This window comes from Porites lutea, chromosome 5 (genome assembly GCF_958299795.1).
Source record: "Porites lutea chromosome 5, jaPorLute2.1, whole genome shotgun sequence".
NCBI classification, from domain to species: domain Eukaryota; kingdom Metazoa; phylum Cnidaria; class Anthozoa; order Scleractinia; family Poritidae; genus Porites; species Porites lutea.
In genome coordinates this window covers 30,725,558-30,747,230 of record NC_133205.1, presented here as the reverse complement: position 1 = coordinate 30,747,230, position 21,673 = coordinate 30,725,558, and the positions used below count along the sequence as shown (strand labels likewise).

The following is a 21,673-nucleotide window of genomic DNA, read 5'->3' as shown; positions in this document are numbered from 1 at the left end:
CACTCTATAGTAACTCTCTTTAGTTCATAGGAAGCAGCGCACCTCACGCGGCAAAGAGAACTCCGATCATCTCGACCTGTTATCTATGGTGTACCACAAGTGAGCATCCTGGGGCCCTTACTTTTCTTTGTTTACATAAATGCAACGTATCCCTTTATGCGGACGATACCGTTTTGTACTGCTAATCAGGCTCTAACATAAAAGATCTCGAGAATGCTCTTGATGAAGACCTGTCGAGAATAGCTCTGTGGGTGAGGAAATTTTTTTGTGGCTTTTTGTCGTTTTACGCTTCTTTTTATCTTTTCTCTTTTCAAGACCTCTCTGAAAATCACCCTAGTCAGAGAGTTCTTCTGGTTAGAAATTATTATTACTGATTACTTACAATCAATCAAACAAACAAAAACAGATGGAGCTGGCGTTAGCTCACCCATACCCCTACGAGGACTCCGTCGCCAGAGAATTCCTGAACCTAAGCGCAGAGCGTTATGGTCTAGTGAAAACAACGTTCTGATTCTGCTTAAAACTCTTTCGCCTGTGACCCACAGTAGTCAGAAAAACGCAAGAACGCAACCTAACACGATGAGCTAGCGTCGCCGTGACTGTTTTTTATTCCTCTTCTGGTTTTCACCGGATCCTACCCGACGGAGTAATAAGCGGAGTCGGGAGAAAATGCAGAAGTTCTGATTATTGCGACTCTGAATCCTACGAGCCTACGACTTATCCGGCAGTACTACTCTGATTTCACAGCTAATTAAAAACCAGGAAACAGCCATACAGCGATAATAGTTTGTTGTGGCACCCAGAATTAATACTACAACACAAATCCGATACAAAAGATATCAAATTATCATTTATATTAATGAAAAAAAATTTTTCTCTAGTTCTCTGGCAATCCAGAATTTGGGAGCTGGGATAAATAACAAGAATGGTTTCCAGTCGGAAAATGATCAAATATTAGTTGAGAACAAGGGTTTTTACTACAAGAGCTGAGAAAAAAGGCAACGGCTATTTACAAATAGGCTGTACACTATACTATATTACCGCACACCTCCTGACAATGACTTTTCCCGCAATGTAGGCGATTAACAAGACGATAGCCACTTAGCAATGTCTGTCAGAATGTGACAAAGTGCTTCTTTGATTTCCTAAAAAATTGCACTGAGTGTTGGCGGAAGTGCAAATTGTCCTTTGTTATTTTACTACCATAATAATAAGTCTTAAAGCTCATCTTTATCATGTTCCTCTTCATCGGGTTTCTCTTCTTCGGGTGGAGTACTACCTCCCTCCTGACCTCCCCCTTGTCCCTGGTACAACTTACTAACAATAGGTTGCACAACGTCCTCAAGTTCTTTCTTTTGTTTCTTAAACTCTTCTACATCTGCTTCCTGATTCTTGTCCAGCCATGAAATCTTTTCTTCAACGGCTTTGGTGATTGTTTCTTTATCATCCTCGGAAAGTTTTCCACCAAGCTTCTCCTTGTCTCCGACCTGGTTCTTTAAGGAGTATGCATAGCTTTCGAGCTCGTTTCGAGCTTCCACGCGTTCCTTCACCTTTTTGTCATCATCAGCAAATTTCTCTGCATCGTTGACCATGCGCTCTATGTCCTCAGGTGTCAACCTGTTCTGGTCATTGGTGATGGTGATCTTTTCCTTGTTTCCAGTTCCCTTGTCCTCGGCAGACACTCTCAAGATGCCATTGACATCGATTTCAAAAGTAACCTCGATCTGAGGCACACCACGTGGGGCTGGCGGGATTCCAGTCAGGTCAAACTTTCCAAGCAAGTGGTTGTTCTTGGTCATAGGACGCTCACCTTCGAAGACTTGAATGGTAACAGTGTTCTGATTATCAGCTGCAGTGGAGAAGACCTGGGACTTTTTGGTTGGGATGACGGAATACCTAGTGATCAGCTTAGTCATGACTCCTCCAACAGTCTCAATACCCAGAGTGAGTGGATTAACATCGAGAAGCATAACCTTTCCTGTATCTTCCTCACCACTAAGGACACCTGCTTGGACAGCGGCACCATAAGCCACAGCCTCATCAGGGTTGATACCACGGCTTGGTTCTTTGCCATCAAAATGATCCTTTACAAGTTGCTGGACCTTAGGAATACGGGTTGACCCTCCAACAAGGACAATTTCATGAATGTGACTTTTTTGGAGATCAGCGTCTTGAAGAACCTTCTTGACTGGTTCCAAAGTTGAACGGAACAGTTTCTGAAAAAATGATCAGAACACATGAAAATTAGTGATGACAAACTACTCAAGGAGGCGCTATGTCAAGTCTATAGAGGAGTGCAAAACACCTATTTAACTGCACAAAAACATGAAGAGAGAATAAAGAAGATTATTTTTTCTTTCCAAAAATGGTCTAATACTCAGTATTCATACCACAATGTCACCTCTTGTTACCAAAGAGAAATGATTCAGGGGGTCAAGTGCCTATATTGTGCTAACTAAATTTACAAGAATTGTTTGAAGTCCACAGGTAATACTGATTTGTGTAAATAAATAAAACAATCTGTTGTTTTCAGACAACTAAACATTCCATAGTTTTCAATTTTCAATAAGCTGGAAAATCCATTTGCTATTCTAAATCAATTTGAATGTCCAATAAAATCATGGGATAACTAGTTTGCCTTGCCTTTTTCATGCATGTTGTAGCGAGTTTGTTATTGCCATTACAAGAGAATAATTTTAATCAATTCAGCTTAAAGTCATTCCTCTTTCACACTACCACCAACAACAATAACCAGAAACATGCCACCCCCTTACCATGTTCAGTTCCTCAAAACGTGCACGTGTCAATGTTTCAGAGAAATCCTCTCCATCATAAAATGATTCAATCTCGATCCTGGCCTGATGCTGACTGCTGAGGGCTCTCTTGGCCTTCTCAACTTCACGTCGGAGTTTTTGAACAGCTCTTTTGTCCTTACGCACATCTTTTCCAGTCTTTTTCTTGTACAGTTTGATGAAATGTGTCATGACATTCTGATCAAAATCTTCACCACCTAGAATACAAGAACAGTACAAACTTCTTTAAGCATTTTACAAGTTCGCTTATGTTTATCCCCACTTTTTTTGGTGGGCATTTACTAGGCTTAATTTTGGTAGAAGAAGACTTTTTGGGACAACTTTCAGAATCATGAAATTATTTTAATCGAGGTTCAGATGAGTTGTGGAAGAAGATTTTCTCTGGAATTTTCAGGTTAATTAGAGATGTTTTTTTGCATGTTTTTCTATGATTTGTTGGAGTGAACTGTGCTCATTTGATTATGGTTTGAAAATTTCTTCCCCCTGAACAAATCAGGTGTTGAATTTGTAGGTGATTGTTAAGACTGATGATTGACGTCACTAGTGACAAAAGGGATGAGATTATCATGGGCAGTTGTGGGCGGTTGAGAGGCCAATACACTCACTCCTCTGCACAAAAAAATTGTTGAGAGGGTTATCATTCAAATCTGTCCACCTCGAGCAAAATGCTAGCAATTTTGTGAAAGAAGTCTTTACACTCTTCCTGAGTACAATTTAAAGAGAAGGAATAAAAAAGAGCTAGTCGAAAAGACTCACCAAGATGGGTGTCACCATTTGTTGCGACTACTTCAAAGACACCATTGTCAATGGTGAGAAGGGAGACATCAAAGGTTCCACCACCAAGGTCAAACACCAGGATATTCTTCTCTCCTTCCTTCTTGTCCAAACCATAAGCAATAGCAGCAGCAGTAGGCTCATTGATGATACGCATTACAGTGAGACCCGCGATAGTTCCAGCATCTTTTGTGGCCTGACGCTGAGCATCGTTGAAGTAGGCAGGTACCGTGACGACAGCATGTGTGACTTTCTTGCCAAGATAGGCCTCAGCAATTTCCTAAACAAAAGACAAGTAAACTTTGTTTAACAGAGAGTAGGAAAAATTATTAAAAGGATGATTTTACAAAGTGACTTAATTACCAAGATTGTATTTGAAGTAGCTAACCAGAAGTACTGACTGCCAAAATAGAAAAAGCCTGCTTCATCAGAGTCCTATAACTTTGTAACAAGCAACAAACAGGAGTTTTGAATCAAGACAAACACTCTGCTGGATGAAAAGGATATCTAAAGTTGGTGCCTGTCATTTTCCACTCTATGTGATGGGGACATTTAGGGCTGATCCCAGGGTCCCAATATAATAGTAGATAGCTCATTTTGCAATACAATTTTAATGAATTTACTTTTATTCAAACTTGTTGCATTTATTCAAACACCTGAAAATTCCAAATGAAGCTTTCTTTCCCTGGAATTGAACCCTAGGGGACTGCACCTAAGTTTAGAAAGAGAAACAAAATTTGTGTTCGTGTGTCTACGACCTCCATTAGGCGGTTGCGATTAGGTCACATTGGCAAATTTCATGTTGTGATCATCCAGGGATGGTAAAAGAATGCATCACCAAGCTAAAGTGTACTGCTCATGCAGAATTACTTTTTTTGCCTTTTCGTTGCCATTGCCGTCCTCCCTGCTTAAGGTCCTGAGTATCTGTCTTGATGGAGTCGACTATAAACAATTGGACAACAAGACCAAGCGAGAAAATTGCATGTTTTAATGACTATCTATTTTACCTCAAACAAATGCAGCCAAAAGTGGTGTATGAATTATTCACATTAAATCTGGCAAACTAATCAGTTAAACCAACATGATAAAATTTTTATTTTTTGTTTACAGAAACTTTTGCATCACTACCTGCTCTGAGACTGTAAGTACTGCAATTGACATACAGCACCAGCAAGTTAATTCAAAATATAATTCAAGATGTAACCTCTTTCAATAATCCGTTTCTTAGCTCAACAGGGGCACCCAACGACAATTTTCGGAAAATATCTGTTCGGAAGACGATTTGAGATCTAGAATTTTCGGAACATTTGTTGTAAAATTTCTTGCTTGCCATCCTCTCCTAGGATTTTCGAACATCTAAAAAATGGTATAATTGCCCATTTTTAACGGATTTTTTACTCATAAAAGGTCACCTAGAATTTTCGGGAGCCTTTTTTTTGGCTGAAATTTTCGAAAAGGTAGCTTTTGATCCCTATAATTTTCGGATCACTAGACTTCCAACTAGGAAATCCGAACAGATGAAAAATTTTTAGGGGATAAAAATATACCTATATCTACCGTTTAAATACTAAACTACATTTAACAAGGCTATGTTTAAGTGGTTTTGAATTATATTCTCGTTGGGTGCCCCTGAAAGGACCTCTGCAAAACTAATCGTTATAAGTAAAATTTGTTTTATCTTACCTTCATTTTACTCAAAACCATGGCGCTAATCTCTTCAGCAGCAAAAGTCTTGTGTTCTCCTTTCACGTTTACACGAACATGGGGCTTCTTGTTCTTTTCGATTACTTTAAAGGGAAAAAACTCCAAATCCTTTTGAACCGATTTATCGTCCCATGTTCTACCAATCAAGCGTTTGGCATCAAAAATAGTGTTTTCTGGATTCGTGGTCAGCTGATTTTTTGCTCCATCACCAATCAATCGTTCTCCTTCTGGAGTGAAAGCCACGTAAGATGGAGTGATTCGGTTTCCTTGGTCGTTTGCGATGATTTCAACTCGTCCATTCTTGAAAACACCAACACTGTAAAAGACACAGAACTCCTCAAGTTTAATAAAAAATAATCTAGGTAAATAGCGATGCAGAAAATTTAAAGAGCAGCCATCACCGGCAAAATGTAAATAATCTAATTATAACCAAGTTTGAAATGGTGGATCTCACTTCAAGTCAGACAAACCAAAGAAAATATGGATTTTATTTCACCGAGTGTCAAAGAAACAATCTAAATCGTCTTTAACTGGTAAATAAAACGCTGTGGCTATATGGCTGCTAACCGGTCAAGGTTTTCAAAACACTAAATGACGCGGCGGCAGTCCGGTATTTTAAATAAATTTGACCTATCTAAGAATCCCAACAAATCCAAACTATCATATGTCAATTATGAAAAGTCAAGCGATCCTAAAATGCTTTATAAATCTCAAGTCTATAGCGTTTGGTTTCGATGGGCTCAGAAAACAAAACCATGTTTTGTGACACTTAGAATTTTCCGGGTCGACTGCCGGTCAAGATTGTCAAAACACTCAATGACCGCCAGTCTACCCTGCTAGCAGAGTCCTTCGATCTTTCCTAGATAAGTCGGGAAAGGAGAAAGAGGAAAGAGGAAAGAGGAAGCTGAAAAAAGTTCCGCTAAGTGTCACGAAACATGGTTTCGTTTTCTGAGCTCAGCGTAAGCCAAAGGCTAAACTTGAGATCTATAAAGCGTTTCAGGATCGCTTGACTTTTCTTAATCGACATATGATAGTTTGGGTTGGTTGGGATTCTTGGATAAGTCAAATTTATTGAAAACCTTGAAAACCTTGACCGCTTACCGGCCATGTGGGCACAGCGTAAATAAAATGATTTGCACGCGAAAAGAAGCTATGATTAGGGTAGGAAGCGAAGCCCCACGTTTAAAGAATTTGGGGTTAATTCTATTTATAAATACGCTTCTACTACACGGCTTAAATCTAAGACCTTCGCTCTGCAATATCTGTGCCAAAAATCATCTAAATTGTCTCAAAAACCTCATGGTCGAAAGCTTATTTCTTTCCTTAGCTTTTCTTTCTTCTTTTGATCAGCGGCTTTTATTTGACCATAAACAACTATGTATTTCACCACTCGAACTTTCCGAACATTATGAGCCCGGGAATCACAGTAAAAACCAGCGGTTAAAACCATTGCGAAACAGTCTGACATGACTGTAAGTCGCGCAGAATTTGACGTACGAGATACTCTGGACATGGGTATATGGGTACCGGTTCAACAAATTGATGTGTACTTACCAAGAATACGTCGTTCCAAGATCGATACCGATTACAGTTCCTACATCTTTTTTATCAGCTTTTTCATCTTTCTTGTCTTCACCACTAACTAGGAGTAAACTGCTGGCTAGGGCCAGAGCACAAAATGTGCAAATCGACTTCATAATGAAAATCCGTCCTATAATTTCTTACAGAAAAACCGGTGACAATCTCCACTAACAAGAACACTACAGTAAAATTCTTGACGAAAAGTTCTCGAGCCGGTTGATATTTCGCTCGCTACCACGCGTGTAGCTCGCTGATTGGACAGCCTTCTTCACGCAGGCCGATTCTGATTGGTCCACGCTACACGATTTCGTCATTTTCACTCCGCTTTTCTCGGATGTTGTGTCAACTTTTGAGATCGCCACCGCTTGGCAAATTCTTCATTTCCGGTTACTAGAATCAGCCCTTCCATAAATAGCGTGAAAATTGGGTGAATTATGGTGCTAATATAACACTATTACATACATTTTATATTTTTTGAGAGCGTCCAGTGCATTTTTTGGCATGAAATAGCCTAAAATCCTGTTGCAAAGATTACGTTGTTTTCATGACAAGATTACGTTTTCGTTTACGGTCGAACTGCTTCGTGTAACTTTGGTGGAAGTTGGCCATGGGCCACCTCGTTTTCACTCGAGCTCAGCAACCACGAGGTCAGCAGAGAGTTTTGCTGAGGAGTGTTGGTGGTTCTCTGTTGCAGAGGTATGGAGATGTCCTTTTCATTAGCTTTTTCAATACTCAGTCCTCAGAGACTGTGTTCGTCGAAAGACGTTGAAGTCTTAAAAGTACATAAACATAAGTTTATGCTCTTTAGCTTTGCAATAATATCTGTTGGATACAAACTCAACTGTAACCGGAAATTAGTTACCGGAAGTGCATGTAGGAGATTGTAACACTAGAGGCTGATTGCACTATATTGCATCAGCCCACATCATGGTGAACGTTGTGGAAGAATCCAGGGTTGAAAATTTATTAATGAGTGGAGTCCCTGTGACTGCTGCTTCACAAATTTTGGCGTCATTTTGGAATATTTGGAGTCAAGTATCGCAACAAAAAAAAAAACATTTTCAGACTTTCCAGCGCGTGTTCCTGTCATGTATACACTAGGGACTTTTAGCACCGACGGTTTTCAGGACGGCTACGGCGAACTAGATCGCACGGGAACTGGGGATACAAGGCGCCGTCCGCGCAAAAGCCCGCGAAAATAAATATACTTTAGCAACCAAAACAATCCCTGAGTACGGCGTGAACGAAATAGTCGGAGAGACTCGGACACAAAACTAAATGTTTAGGGAAAAATGTCCCTAAAGAAGGTTCGAGAACAGTTGCTCTATGCATTAGATGAAAGGTTAATTACAGAAGAGGAGTTTCTACTCCTGTATGATGTGAACTAACTTAGATTTTCCTTACGAGCAGTACAAACTTTTTGATCTCGACGACATGCAAAGAATATACAGCCCGTTATCACGTCTAGCAACTTATATGAGCACGTTTAAATGCTTCTCGCCTTTTATTTTGATGCCCGACCTGAAGCTGAACACCATTATATATCAAAATTAAAGCAGCCATAGGCAAAAAAGGCATGTTTTGTCTAGTTATAAAAAAGATATATATTCGGTGACTGAAACATAGCAACAGATAAAAACTTGAAAGAAAAACGCACGTCCAAACGTTAAGAAACAATTTAGATAAACAGTATTAGAGTTATATATCAAAATGAAAACGGAAAGGACAAGCAAAATCATGTACAAAAATAAGCTCACTTGAGATGCTTTTCGACCGACATGTGTCATCCACACCTGTGAAAAAAGCGTAAATAAAGCAAAAATATCAAACCAATTCTAAAGAAAACTGGTCTAAATTTATGAAGAAAAAGAATAAGAAGTTGTTTTTCAAATGAAAACAATAAAAGTCAAGTAAAAGGTTAAAAAATACTCACCTAAAACTTCCGGCCCCGGTTCCTGGAAAGCCGATTAAACTATCCTCCGATTAGCATCAAATCCACGATTAATTTTCTTATTCCTCGGATAACTAATCGTGGGTTAAAAAGGAGTTCCTGAAAGCGAAATAAACCCACGATTAACTAATCCGAGATTAGTGTTAAAATAAACCGGTTTAACTAGTTTTTGGGATGATTGCTTTTAAAAAATATGGCGCGAAAAATGTTTAGGCACAGGTGAAGTAAAGGAAAATGGCGGAAAATGAAGTGGTCTAGATTGAACCAAATTTGGCGTATTTGCGAACCCTGGGGCCCGAAGAATCTATCAGTGTTGGACTAAAAACTGAATTGTGTTTTACGTGAAGTTTGTTTTATCCACGAAAGGTAATATTTCTAAGCTTTCCTCACTCCTTCAGCTGACTCCTTCTCAGTAGTCTTCCACAAATCTTCTCTCTCAACAAGTTTAGATTTACCTTTTGGAAAGTATCCCTATTGTTATTACCGGATACCCGGTTTATTTTCCGCTCGAAATAGAAGTTATGTGCAAACAATTTATAGTTGAGGACGTGGTCGAGGGGGAAACCGTCTCAAATGCAAAGATTATTTACCCCAGATTTGATCGGTTGTCACCCACTGCCATACCCTGGCTCCAGAGGTCCGTTCTCGAAATAAACCGTAGGGGTGGGGCACAGTATGAGATAGCCTGCGTAGCAGGCGCTTGGAAGTAGTGGGCACAAGAAAAAACGGGCGCGCGAGAAGGAGACGCGCATGCCCGTTCTCTCTTTCGCCCACTACTTCCAAGGGCCTGCTACGCAGGCTAAGTATGAGAAAGCTTCGTACACATTTTAAATCAAAGGCTCCAAGGAGCGAGCTCATGGATGAACTGAATTAGTGTAGAAAAGACAGTTCAATAATCAAAGAAAAACATATAAATCTTTTTGAACGGTTCATTGTGTACGGACTTGCCAAAATACAGCGTGACTCGAAGTATCCGATTGCATGTGTACCTGAATATTATAGAAACTTTTTATCAGCGTAGCATTTCTACTTACAAAGCAAAGATCACTTTTAAGGTGATTCCCTGGTTTTGCACTGCGCATCTCTTACTGCGCATAACAAGATAGCCTCCGTAAAAAAGAGCATGTGAAGTAACATTATTAAAATGAAGTTGACCGAAGAGAAACGCTATTGCAATTTTTGCTTGCGGTTGTTTCTTGCCGAGGTGAGACTCAATGTGGTGGGAATGCGCATAACGTAAGCAGTAGGCGTGTTGCTGAGTTCGACTTCCTTACAGAGAACCTCGGTAGCGGATGTTTAATTTGTAATTATTCACTTTGATTTTCATTTAAACGCTTTCTTTATCACATTGTGTCCTAAATGTGATATCTCGATGTAAATTCTGTAAAAACGGATTTTTTAATACTTTCTTCCCCCTTTTCGCATACATTCTATTTTGAAACTCGCCCCAGTCCTATCTCAAAAATCAAGGAAAATGCATTTGGTGCGCACTTTCTGCAGCTCTACCGCAAAAACGAGTACGGTGACCCTCATTTTTTATTTCATGATTTTAATAAGGACAGTGCTTCCTTTCAGTGAGAAAAAAATTGGCACAAATCTATTTTCAGTTTTTCGGCAATTTTACTAAATTGTACGGATTGAGCTATCACGTGTCGAATAGCGCGTGTCCAATTTAATTCTACTTTGGAGCGTAAAGTAAAAACAAGGGCATTAAAAAGCATTTTTCTGATACGTAAGTGGATAAACAATACATTAAAGTCAAATTCTGTGCGATAGCACATGCATCATTGACAAAATCTTTCCTTTTTGTCTAGTTTTGGGCTGCGGGCGGTTTTTGTCAAAGGGTCCAAAATAGCCTTATTTGTCAGCATTGTGACGTCAAAACGAGCACTGTGACCCCCACTTTTTATTACCTTTTTATCATCTTCTTGACTTGTTACGTTAGTGTACCAAGTTTCATCTACAATCTATGTTAGGTTCTTTTACTAGGGAATCACCTTAAAAGCAATTATTAACGCTTTTTAGTTGTAAAATAGTTTGCTTTCTCATGTGACTGTCAAACACTTTCCGAACGACAGTGCACTTTCTTGTAAAACAGCCAAGTTTTACATACATGAGTTTTATCTGTTTTAATGAAACCGTGGTTTTAAAAGTGCGATGCTTTCAAATAAATGTTTCCATATGATGAGTACGTAACGGTTAGTATATGCAGTACGAGCTATATTAAATACAGAATACAGGCGTTTATGGCTAAATTGAACTGCTTTAGAACGCGCTTTTGATAAACACGAACTAAAAATTATTTTAATACATGTAAAACGGATTAAGCTCAAAGCAGTACGTGCTCTGACCTAGCCAAGTAATTTAAACGCAGTCGCAGTATCCGATTGCCTTTCGCCAGAGACTTGTTTATACCAGCGCAGCATTTCTTGTAGAAATTACATTAATAGCACTGCTAAATGGAATCACCGACAAACAAAACCCTACTTTAAGGCAAAGATCACCTAAGAATTCAAGCAAAATAGCGTAACGCTTGTTGGTTCTAAAACCTGTGCTTCTAGTTGACACAACATTGATTTATTCCCTGTTTGCATACGAAGACAAATGGTCGAACGGATTCGTCCAAATAACTGAATAAACCTCAATAGATACTCCTCAATGTCGCTTTAACAATTCGAGGACAGTTTTTTTGCAGTGATTATAAGGCTCTTTGGCTTATTCGCTTTTCGCTGAACGAAATCCCATCGTCAGGCTGCAATAGCTCTTTCACGCTCCTGTTGATCGCATCTTCTCCACATCAAGTACAATATCGGGAACAAAAGTGCACAATTCGTCCAAATATACAACAATGATCCACGCTCAATTATTTCAATGTCCTTTTAACAATTCTAAGTCCATTTCTTGTGGATGATATTATCAGTGTTCTTTAAAATATTGTTATATATACAAAATCTCTATAATTGATGTGTCGGGAAAAAAAATTCGCCTTACTAGTACCCTCTAGAATATTCCAAACATATACGTAAAAGGCACTTGGAAAAAAAGTAATACTAAGTAAGGGAGGTAGGAGTAACGTGTTTAATCTGACTTTAATGAATAAATTAATGTGAATCGAGTGAGTGAGTGAGTGAGTGATCGAGTGCCATTCGAGTGCCTCCAAAAGCCCATGGCATGACTACGTCATCCATGAGCTAAAAAGAAAAAATAGAAACCACAACCTCGTTCCCATGGTTCTCCCCTACTCGCTATTACGGAGCCAGGTGAGTGGTCACGTGGCTCCAGAACAAAATTAAATATGAGGGAGGAGTCCTTTGTCTCTCAATGTTTTGTCCCATTCATTTTTACCGTTTACGCAATAATCAAAAGAGCAAGATAGATTTGCTAACCCTTACAACTATGACTGAAACTTGAGAAATTTCTGCATAAACAGAACTATCACGTGGTAAATTAAACAAGCGAATTAACTCGCATTGTAGTCATTGTAGCAGTTTAACCAATGACAACAATCGCTAAAATCTACAATCTTGAGTTCTACACAAGCGTGTTAGTTTGTTAGCTTTTATTGAAGGGAAAATATCTCCATGTTGAACTTGCATTGAAAGTATCAATGGTAATCGGCCAGCCGAATCAGTATATGTAAAACCTATACCATTAGCTGTGTGAAAAAACATACATGTAGCAGTTAAGATGAGAGCAGGGAATCTATTTTACATACACAATCAAAATAATATTTTAGATCTAGTGACTTTCAGAAAGCCGCTACCGTCTGAAATGTCAGCTTTCTCCAGCCCTAGTAAAAACATATCGCTTTTTGTGGTAAGTAGAGATAAAAAAAGAATTGTATGGTACGTGCATACAAATGCAAAGGATGAGCACAACGTGACACAGAAGACAGCAGGAAATAGTATAAACAGAGATAAAACAGCCAACATAACCTTCCAAGTGAAAGGCTTTCTCGTATATGGTACATATGAAAACTTAATTAAAAAACATAGGTTGCTCAGTGATTTCTTGACATCCTCTACAGCATACCTAACCCTCAAGAAAACGATAAACAAGGATCAATAAACAGTTGGCAGTCATTGCGAGCCATTTTTTACAAAGAAGCTTACGGCTACCCTGTTGATTTTAAACAACGGCAAAAAAAAAAAAAAACACTGAAAGACACAGAGCTGTAGATTAAAATATACTCTTTAAAGATTCTGTTTACCCCTTTTCATTAGAACAATCAAACTTTGACTGAGTGGCATATTCTCTCTTCCTGTTTCTTCAACCTGTTTAATTTATTTTCGGGGCCAGAGAGGACGGAAACCCTTAATACATCTTTTCGGCTCCTTTTTGAACTGCATAATCGTACTCTTGAAAACACATACATCTGTTTTCTAAAGTGGTATCCACAACATAAAAATGGCAATTCAAATCTAGTGCGTTTCAGTGTGAATATAACTACTGCCTAAATTATTTTTGACTGAACAAGCGGTAAATCCATGATTTTCTCTGCATAATTATGCCAAATATATTTGGAGAGGAAAGCGTCCAGGTAGATTAACAATGATCCAATTAACATCCAGATATCAGAGATATTCTGCAGGAAGTTACTCTTTCACTGGCAAAGGATTTTGTGCATTATTTTGGGCGTTCAAGGTTTTTTCTTGATTACAATGTAATAAAATACGACCTTTTAGACAAGGTCAGGTACATGGTTTTATGGCTGCACTTTCCTGACTTGACTACTCTCTGTAGAGGCAAATCTCAGACTTATCTGCCCCATCCCCTAAATCCTGTTTTGTTTTACATGTAATCTCCCAGATTCTGGGAGACATGTGACCAGACCCAACCAAGGTCTCTCAACGGATACTAGAGACAACCTGGGAACAGGTTGAAAAAACTACTTGGCACCCAGGGTAATACTGCCAATATTCTGAAGATCGAAAATTTGCTTTTCTAGGACATCATCAAGGCTGTGCTCTAAGGAAAATTGAAGGGTGTCCAGTGCTCTGAACCTGTAAAATCTAAGGCGCCCAGCATTTTATGATTTGTATGAAAAATCTGAGATTTTCTAGTCACCCAGGAGCAAAACTTGGGCGCCAGGGGCTACCGGGCTCTGCTAGAGCACAGCCCTGATCATACATAAACAATCAAAGAGATAAAAGATCTAGAATTTGATGAGGTTAGTTGTTTACTTGAGAAAAATCTTTGATTTGTTATGGCTTGACTTTTTATGATGGGAAATGATAATGGACATAGGGTTACAATAATTATTATTAACTCTTGGCTCAAAGAATGTGGACACCTAGTTAATTTGCACAGCAAGATCCTGAGCAAAAATTGTAAAACAGTGAATGTGCTTATAGTTTTTTCAATCAGTCTTAATATACATATACAAAAAAACATGTTATCTGTATAAAGCAAATGGTGTTAACAGAAAATGTCTTCTTTTATCCCTCTACTACTATGGGCAAAAGTGAAAGTTTTGAAAGTTGACTGCATGTTGGTGACAAACTACAAACACCCTTCCTGCTAACTTTTCTTCTGAAAGAGTTTATTTATTTACTGTGCACTGTGTAGTAGCTGATTTTAGGGACTTAAAAGTTTTAATTTGGTGAGAAAGTGACGTCACTTTTGTGCGTGACCCAACATTCTCATTGTCACTTCTAAGACTGGTCCGGAACAGAATTTAGTAATTGGAGACAGTTACAAGCGTGATTTTCAATGTTGCTAAACATGAACAGTTTTATATCTTTTAAGAAAATCAAATGACTTTGTGACTTTTTAGCGCTAATTTATTATCTTTTTAATTGTTCTTTATGATCATTTCGGTTTTTAGTGTAGGAAATTTTTTTGTGGCTTTTTATCGTTTTACGCTCCTTTTTCTCTTTTCTCTTTTCAGAACCTCTCTGAAAATCACCCTAGTCAGAGAGTCCTCTGGTTTAGAAATTATTATTGATTACTTACATTCAAACAAACAAACAAAAACAAATGGAGCTTGCGTTAGCTCATCTATAGTACCCCTTAGGATTTCTCTGGCGACGGAGTCCTCGTTACCTAAGCACAGAGCGTTATGATCCAGTGAAAACAACGTTCTGATTCTGCTTACAACTCTGTCGCTTGTGACCCACAGTAGTCGGAAACACGTAAGAACTTAACCAAACACGATGAGCGAGCGTTGCTGTGATTGTTTTTTTATTCCGCTTCTGGTTTTCACCGGATCCTAAGCGACGGAGTAATAAGCGGGGTCGGGAGAAAATACAACAACAGAAAGCTGAGACAAAAGATATCGAATTATCATTTTTATTAATGAAAAACTTTTTTTCTCTAGTTCTCTGGCAATCCAGAATTTGGGAGCTGGGATAAATAACAATGGTTTTCAGTCGGAAAATGATCAAATATTAGTTGAGAACAAGGGTTTTTACTACAAGAGCTGAGAAAAAAAGGCAACGGCCATTTACAAATAGGCTGTACACTATACTATATTACCGCACACCTCCTGCTCTCGCTAGGCTTAATGTCCAATTAGAAAACAATGACTTTTCCCGCAATGTAGGCGATTAACAAGACGATAGCCACTTAGCAATGTCTGTCAGAATGTGACAAAGTGCTTCTTTGATTTCCTAAAAAATTGCACGCCACTGAGTGTTGACGGAAGTGCAAATTGTCCTTTGTTATTTTACTACCATAATAATAAGTCTTAAAGCTCATCTTTGTCATGTTCCTCTTCATCGGGTTTCTCTTCTTCGGGTGGAGTACTACCTCCCTCCTGACCTCCCCCTTGTCCCTGGTACAACTTACTAACAATAGGTTGCACAACGTCCTCAAGTTCTTTCTTTTGCTTCTTAAACTCTTCTACATCTGCTTCCTGATTCTTGTCCAGCCATGAAATCTTTTCTTCAACGGCTTTGGTGATTGTTTCTTTATCATCCTCGGAAAGTTTTCCACCAAGCTTCTCCTTGTCTCCGACCTGGTTCTTCAAGGAGTATGCATAGCTTTCGAGCTCGTTTCGAGCTTCCACGCGTTCCTTCACCTTTTTGTCATCATCAGCAAATTTCTCTGCATCGTTGACCATGCGCTCTATGTCCTCAGGTGTCAACCTGTTCTGGTCATTGGTGATAGTGATCTTTTCCTTGTTTCCAGTTCCCTTGTCCTCGGCAGACACTCTCAAGATGCCATTGACATCGATTTCAAAAGTAACCTCGATCTGAGGCACACCACGTGGGGCTGGCGGGATTCCAGTCAGGTCAAACTTTCCAAGCAAGTGGTTGTTCTTGGTCATAGGACGCTCACCTTCGAAGACTTGAATGGTAACAGTGTTCTGATTATCAGCTGCAGTGGAGAAGACCTGGGACTTTTTGGTTGGGATGACAGAGTTCCTAGTGATCAGCTTAGTCATGACTCCTCCAACAGTCTCAATACCCAGAGTAAGTGGATTAACATCGAGAAGCACAACCTCTCCTGTATCTTCCTCACCACCCAGGACACCTGCTTGGACAGCGGCTCCATAAGCGACAGCCTCGTCAGGGTTGATACCACGGCTTGGTTCTTTGCCATCAAAATGATCCTTTACAAGCTGCTGGACCTTAGGAATACGGGTTGACCCTCCAACAAGGACAATTTCATGAATTTCACTTTTTTGGAGATCAGCGTCTTGAAGAACCTTCTTGACTGGTTCCAAAGTTGAACGGAACAGTTTCTGAAAAAATGATCAGAACAGATAAAATTAGTGATGATAAACTACTAAAAGAAGTACTATAGAGAAGTGCAAAACACTTATTTAACAGCACAAAAACATGAAGAGAGAATAAAAAAGATTATTTTTTCTTTCCAAAAATGGTCTAATACTCAGTATTCATACCACAATGTCACCTCTTGTTACCAAAGAGAAATGATTCACGGGGTTAAGTGCCTATATTGTGCTAACTAAATTTACAAGAATTGTTTGAAGTCCACAGGTAATACTGATTTGTGTAAATAAATAAAACAGTTGTTTTCAGACAACTAAACATTCCATATTTTTCAATTTTCAATAAGCTGGAAAATCCATTTGCTATTCTAAATTAATTTGAATGCCCAGTAAAATCATGGGGATAACTAGTTTGCCTTGCCTTTTTCATGTTGTAGCGAGTTTGTTGTTGCCATTACAAGAGAATGATTTTTAATCAATTCTGCTTAACCCATTCGCCCCTGAACCGCCTGTAACCGCCCGTGCGGATCCAGGTCCTTTCTACCCTTTGTGACGTCATCAGTTTTGACGGTCAAGGACAACTTCCTTCGCTAACTTGTGCAGAGTGAAGAGATCTTTCAAACCATACCAGAATGAGCACAATTCAGTCAAGGACACCGGAGAGAGAAGCAAAAAACCTTGTGACATTGACCTAAAAATCTCCATGAAAATCTTGTTCCATTACCCACCTACCTTTCCTTTCACCTAATCCTAAGATCCTAAAAGCTTTCCTAAAAACTCTTCCCACCAAATTGAAGCCTACTAAATGCCCAGCAAGAGAAAAAAAAAATGAGGCAAGAAAAGCGAAAAAAGAAGGGAGGAGAGAAAGCGAAAAGTAAAAGTCAAGACTGCTGTGTCACTTTTAAACCCAAAAACTATCTCGAAATTTTGCTCTCTGCGCATGCCCGAACTTCGCAAGCTGATATTTTGCATCTGGATCAGAAGACGGCGAAGTGTACGACCTGTAAACCGGTTTGTGGTAAGTTTTAGCTCTTTATAGCACGACAGTGACCAGAAAACCACTCGACTAGCTTCAAAACGCATTTTACGGCAAAATGTCCAGGAGCGAATGGGTTAAAGTTATTTCTCTTTCACACTTCCACCAACAACAATAACCAGAAACATGCCAAGCCCTTACCATGTTCAGTTCCTCAAAACGTGCACGAGTCAATGTTTCAGAGAAATCCTCTCCATCATAAAATGATTCAATCTCGATCCTGGCCTGATGCTGACTACTGAGAGCTCTCTTGGCCTTCTCAACTTCACGTCGGAGTTTTTGAACAGCTCTGTTGTCCTTGCGCACATCTTTTCCTGTCTTTTTCTTGTACAGTTTGATGAAGTGTGTCATGACATTCTGATCAAAATCTTCACCACCTAGAATACAAGAACAGTACAAACTTCTTTAACCAGTTTACAAGTTCTGTTAAGTTTATCCCCACTTCTTTTGGTGGGCATTTACTAGGCTTCGTTTTGGTAGGAGAAGACTTTTTGGGACAACTTTCAGAATCATGAATTGTCTTAACTGAGGTTCAAATGAGTTCTGGAAGAAGATTTTCTCTGGAATTTTCACGTTAATTGGAGATGTTTTTTTGCATGGTTTTCTCTGATTGGTTCGAGTGAACTGTGCTCATTTGGTTATGGTTGGAAAATCTCTTCCCCTGCACAAATCAGGTATCATATTTGTAGGTGATTGTTAAGACTGATGATCGACGTCACTAGTGACAAAAGGGATGAGATTATCATGGGCAGTTATGGGCGGTTGAGGGGCCAATACACTCACTCCTCTGTTGAGAGGGTTATCATTCAAATCAGTCTACCTCGAGCAAAATGCTAGCAATTTTGTGAAAGAAGTCTTTACACTCTACCTGAGTACAATTTAAAAGAGAAGGGATAAAAAACAGCTAGTCAAAAAGACTCACCAAGATGGGTGTCACCATTTGTTGCGACTACTTCAAAGACACCATTGTCAATGGTGAGAAGGGAGACATCAAAGGTTCCACCACCAAGGTCAAACACCAGGATATTCTTCTCTCCTTCCTTCTTGTCCAAACCATAAGCAATAGCAGCAGCAGTAGGCTCATTGATGATACGCATTACAGTGAGACCTGCGATAGTTCCAGCATCTTTTGTGGCCTGACGCTGAGCATCGTTGAAGTAGGCAGGTACTGTGACGACAGCATGTGTGACTTTCTTGCCAAGATAGGCCTCGGCAATTTCCTAAACAAAAGACAAGTAAACTTTGTTTAACAGAGAGTAGGAAAAATTATTAAAAGGATGATTTCACAAAGTGACTTAATTACCATAAAGATTGTATTTGAAGTAGCTAACCAGAAGTACTGACTGGCAAAATAGAAAAAGCCTGCTTCATCAGAGTCCTATAACTTTGTAACAAGCAACAAACAGGAGTTTTGAATCAAGACAAACATTCTGCTGGATGAAAAGGATATCTAAAGTTGGTGCCTGTCATTTTCCACGGGGACACTTATGCTGTCTTTACACTCAAGCGTTTACCAAGGTAAATATTAACTGACTAAACCATGGTACATTTGTACAGTGTTTATACGGGCTCAAATAACTAAGGTAAATCCGTTATCAATCACAATCTAATCGAATTGGCGGCAAATTCTAAATCCACGCATAAAATGCTCGCATTTAAAAGAGAAGCTGTGGCTCTTGTAGTCCTCGCGTTTTATTTTCTTGTTCTTGATCAGCAAACCCAGGAATCGAGATTGCAGCAGCTCTTACTTTTGTAGCACCTAAAGTGGTCGAGGCGAAAGCGATTAATTCTACTACAAATTGCCCTTCGCAAGACAAGGCGCGTTAGACGTGATGGTCGTGGCCAAGAAACCAATTCTGCTTCGAAACTCTATTAAACGGAAATTTTGTTGAAGAATGGTGTGTCTTTTGTGTCTTCGTTTTTTTGCCCTAACTTCTTCGGAGACTGAAACCAAACGTGGAAACCTGGTCGAAAACGTGTTCGAATGAGACTGACGCAATCCCGACACCACAGGATGTGAAATTCTATGTGACCGCAAGCGAATGTATCTGTCATCCAAACCTTGGTTACCGACCTTAACCATGCCTGCTCGCAGGGTAAACCGAACTTTTACCTTAGTTAACTTTGTATTGTCTTGAGCGGTGTTTACCATGGTATCAGTTGGCGTTTACACATGCAAAATATTTACCTAGGTAAGTTAACTCCAATACCTTGGTAGCACGCTCAAGTCTAAACACGGCATTAGGGCTGATCCCAGGGTCCCAATATAATAGCAGATAGCTCATTTTGCAATACAATTTTAATGAATTTACTTTTATTCAAACTTGTTACATTTATTCCAAAACCTGGAAATTCCAAATGAAGCTTTATTTTGCTGGAATTGAACCCTAGGGGACTGCACCCAAGTTTAGAAAGAGAAACAAAATTTGTTTTTGTGTGTCCACGACCTCCATAGGTCACACTGGCAAATTTCATGTTGTGATCATCCAGGGATGGTAAAAGACGCACCACAAAGTGTTCTGCACATGCAGATATACTTTTTGTGCCTTTTCATTGCCATTGCCGTCCTCCCTGCTTAACGTCCTTAGTATCTGTCTTGATAGAGTACACCATAAACAACTGGACAACAAGACCAAGCGAGAAAATTGCACGTTTTAATGATAACTACCTATTTTACCTCCAAACAAATGCACCCAAAAGTGGTGTATGAATTAGGCACATTAAATCTGGCAAACTAATCAGTTAAAGGAATATGATAAAATTTTTATTTTTTGTTTACAGAAACAATGACATCACTACCTGCTCTGAGACTGTAAGTACTGCAATTGACATACAGCACCAGCAAGTTAATTCAAAATATAATTCAAGATATAACTTCTTTCAATAAACAGTTTCTTAGCTCAAAAGGACATCCACAAAACTGATCGTTATAATTAAAATTTGTTTTATCTTACCTTCATTTTACTCAAAACCATGGCGCTGATCTCTTCAGCAGCAAAAGTCTTGTGTTCTCCTTTCACGTTTACACGAACATGGGGCTTCTTGTTCTTTTCGATTACTTTAAAGGGAAAAAACTCCAAATCCTTTTGAACCGATTTATCGTCCCATGTTCTACCAATCAAGCGTTTGGCATCAAAAACAGTGTTTTCTGGATTCGTGGTCAGCTGATTTTTTGCTCCATCACCAATCAATCGTTCCCCTTCTGGAGTGAAAGCCACGTAAGATGGAGTGATTCGGTTTCCTTGGTCGTTTGCAATGATTTCAACTCGTCCATTCTTGAAAACACCAACACTGTAAAAGACAAAGATTTCCTCAGGTTTAATCAAATAATCGAGTTAAATAGCGATGCAAAAAATTTAAAGTGCAGCCATCACCAAAATGCAAATAACCTAATTAACCAAGTTTGAAATGGTAGAACTCCCACTTTAAGTCAGAAAAACGAAAGAAAATATGGATTTTATTTCGCTAAGTGTCAAAGAAACAATCTAAAGCGTCTTTAACTGGTAAATAAAATGATTTGCACGCAAAAGAAGCTTTGATTAGGGTAGCAAGTGAAGGTACCGGTTCAACAATTGATGTGTACTTACCAAGAATACGTCGTTCCAAGATCGATACCGATTACAGTTCCTACGTCTTTTTTATCAGCTTTTTCTTCTTTCTTGTCTTCACCACTAACTAGGAGTAAACTGCTGGCTAAGGCCAGAGCACAAAATGTGCAAATAGACTTCATAATGAAAATCTGTCCTATAATTTCTTACAAAAAAACCTGTGACAATCTCCACTAACAAGAACACTACAGTAAAATTCTTGACGAGAAGTTCACGAGCCGGTTGATATTTCGCTCGCTACCACGCGTGTAGCTCGCTGATTGGTCAGCCTTCTTCCCGCTGGCCGATTCTGATTGGTCCACGCTACACGATTTCGTCATTTTCACTCGGCTTTTCTCGGATGTCGTGTCAACTTTAGAGATCGCCACCGCTTCGCAAATTCTTCATTTCCGGTTACCTAAATCAGCGAAATCAGCCAAGAAGCAAATTTCTTAATATTACTCCCTTCCATAAATAGCGTGAAAATTGCGTGAATCATGGTGCTAATATAACACTATTACATACATTTTATATTTCTTGAGAGCGTCC

The 21,673-nt window shown here is 39.1% G+C and overlaps 3 protein-coding genes across 3 annotated transcripts in view; 1 reads left to right on the top strand and 2 right to left on the bottom strand.

The window, feature by feature from the left end:
• The window catches only part of LOC140936321 (uncharacterized), a 161,137-nt gene that overhangs the window by 30,011 nt on the left and 109,453 nt on the right, over positions 1 to 21,673 (top strand). The gene's annotated exons all lie outside the window — the stretch shown is intronic.
• On the bottom strand, positions 1,061 to 7,069 carry LOC140936703 (endoplasmic reticulum chaperone BiP-like). The gene is made up of 5 exons (XM_073386190.1): positions 6,846 to 7,069; positions 5,271 to 5,607; positions 3,570 to 3,867; positions 2,775 to 3,010; positions 1,061 to 2,216 (listed from the first exon to the last, which is right to left on the bottom strand). Exons 1-5 carry the CDS (start codon positions 6,986 to 6,988, stop codon positions 1,218 to 1,220), a joined length of 2,013 nt encoding a protein of 670 aa, XP_073242291.1. The 5' UTR covers positions 6,989 to 7,069; the 3' UTR covers positions 1,061 to 1,217.
• On the bottom strand, positions 15,101 to 21,460 carry LOC140936329 (endoplasmic reticulum chaperone BiP-like). The gene is made up of 5 exons (XM_073385784.1): positions 21,125 to 21,460; positions 20,492 to 20,828; positions 18,460 to 18,757; positions 17,679 to 17,914; positions 15,101 to 16,510 (listed from the first exon to the last, which is right to left on the bottom strand). The coding sequence occupies exons 1-5, from the start codon at positions 21,265 to 21,267 to the stop codon at positions 15,512 to 15,514; spliced, it is 2,013 nt and encodes a 670-aa protein (XP_073241885.1). The 5' UTR covers positions 21,268 to 21,460; the 3' UTR covers positions 15,101 to 15,511.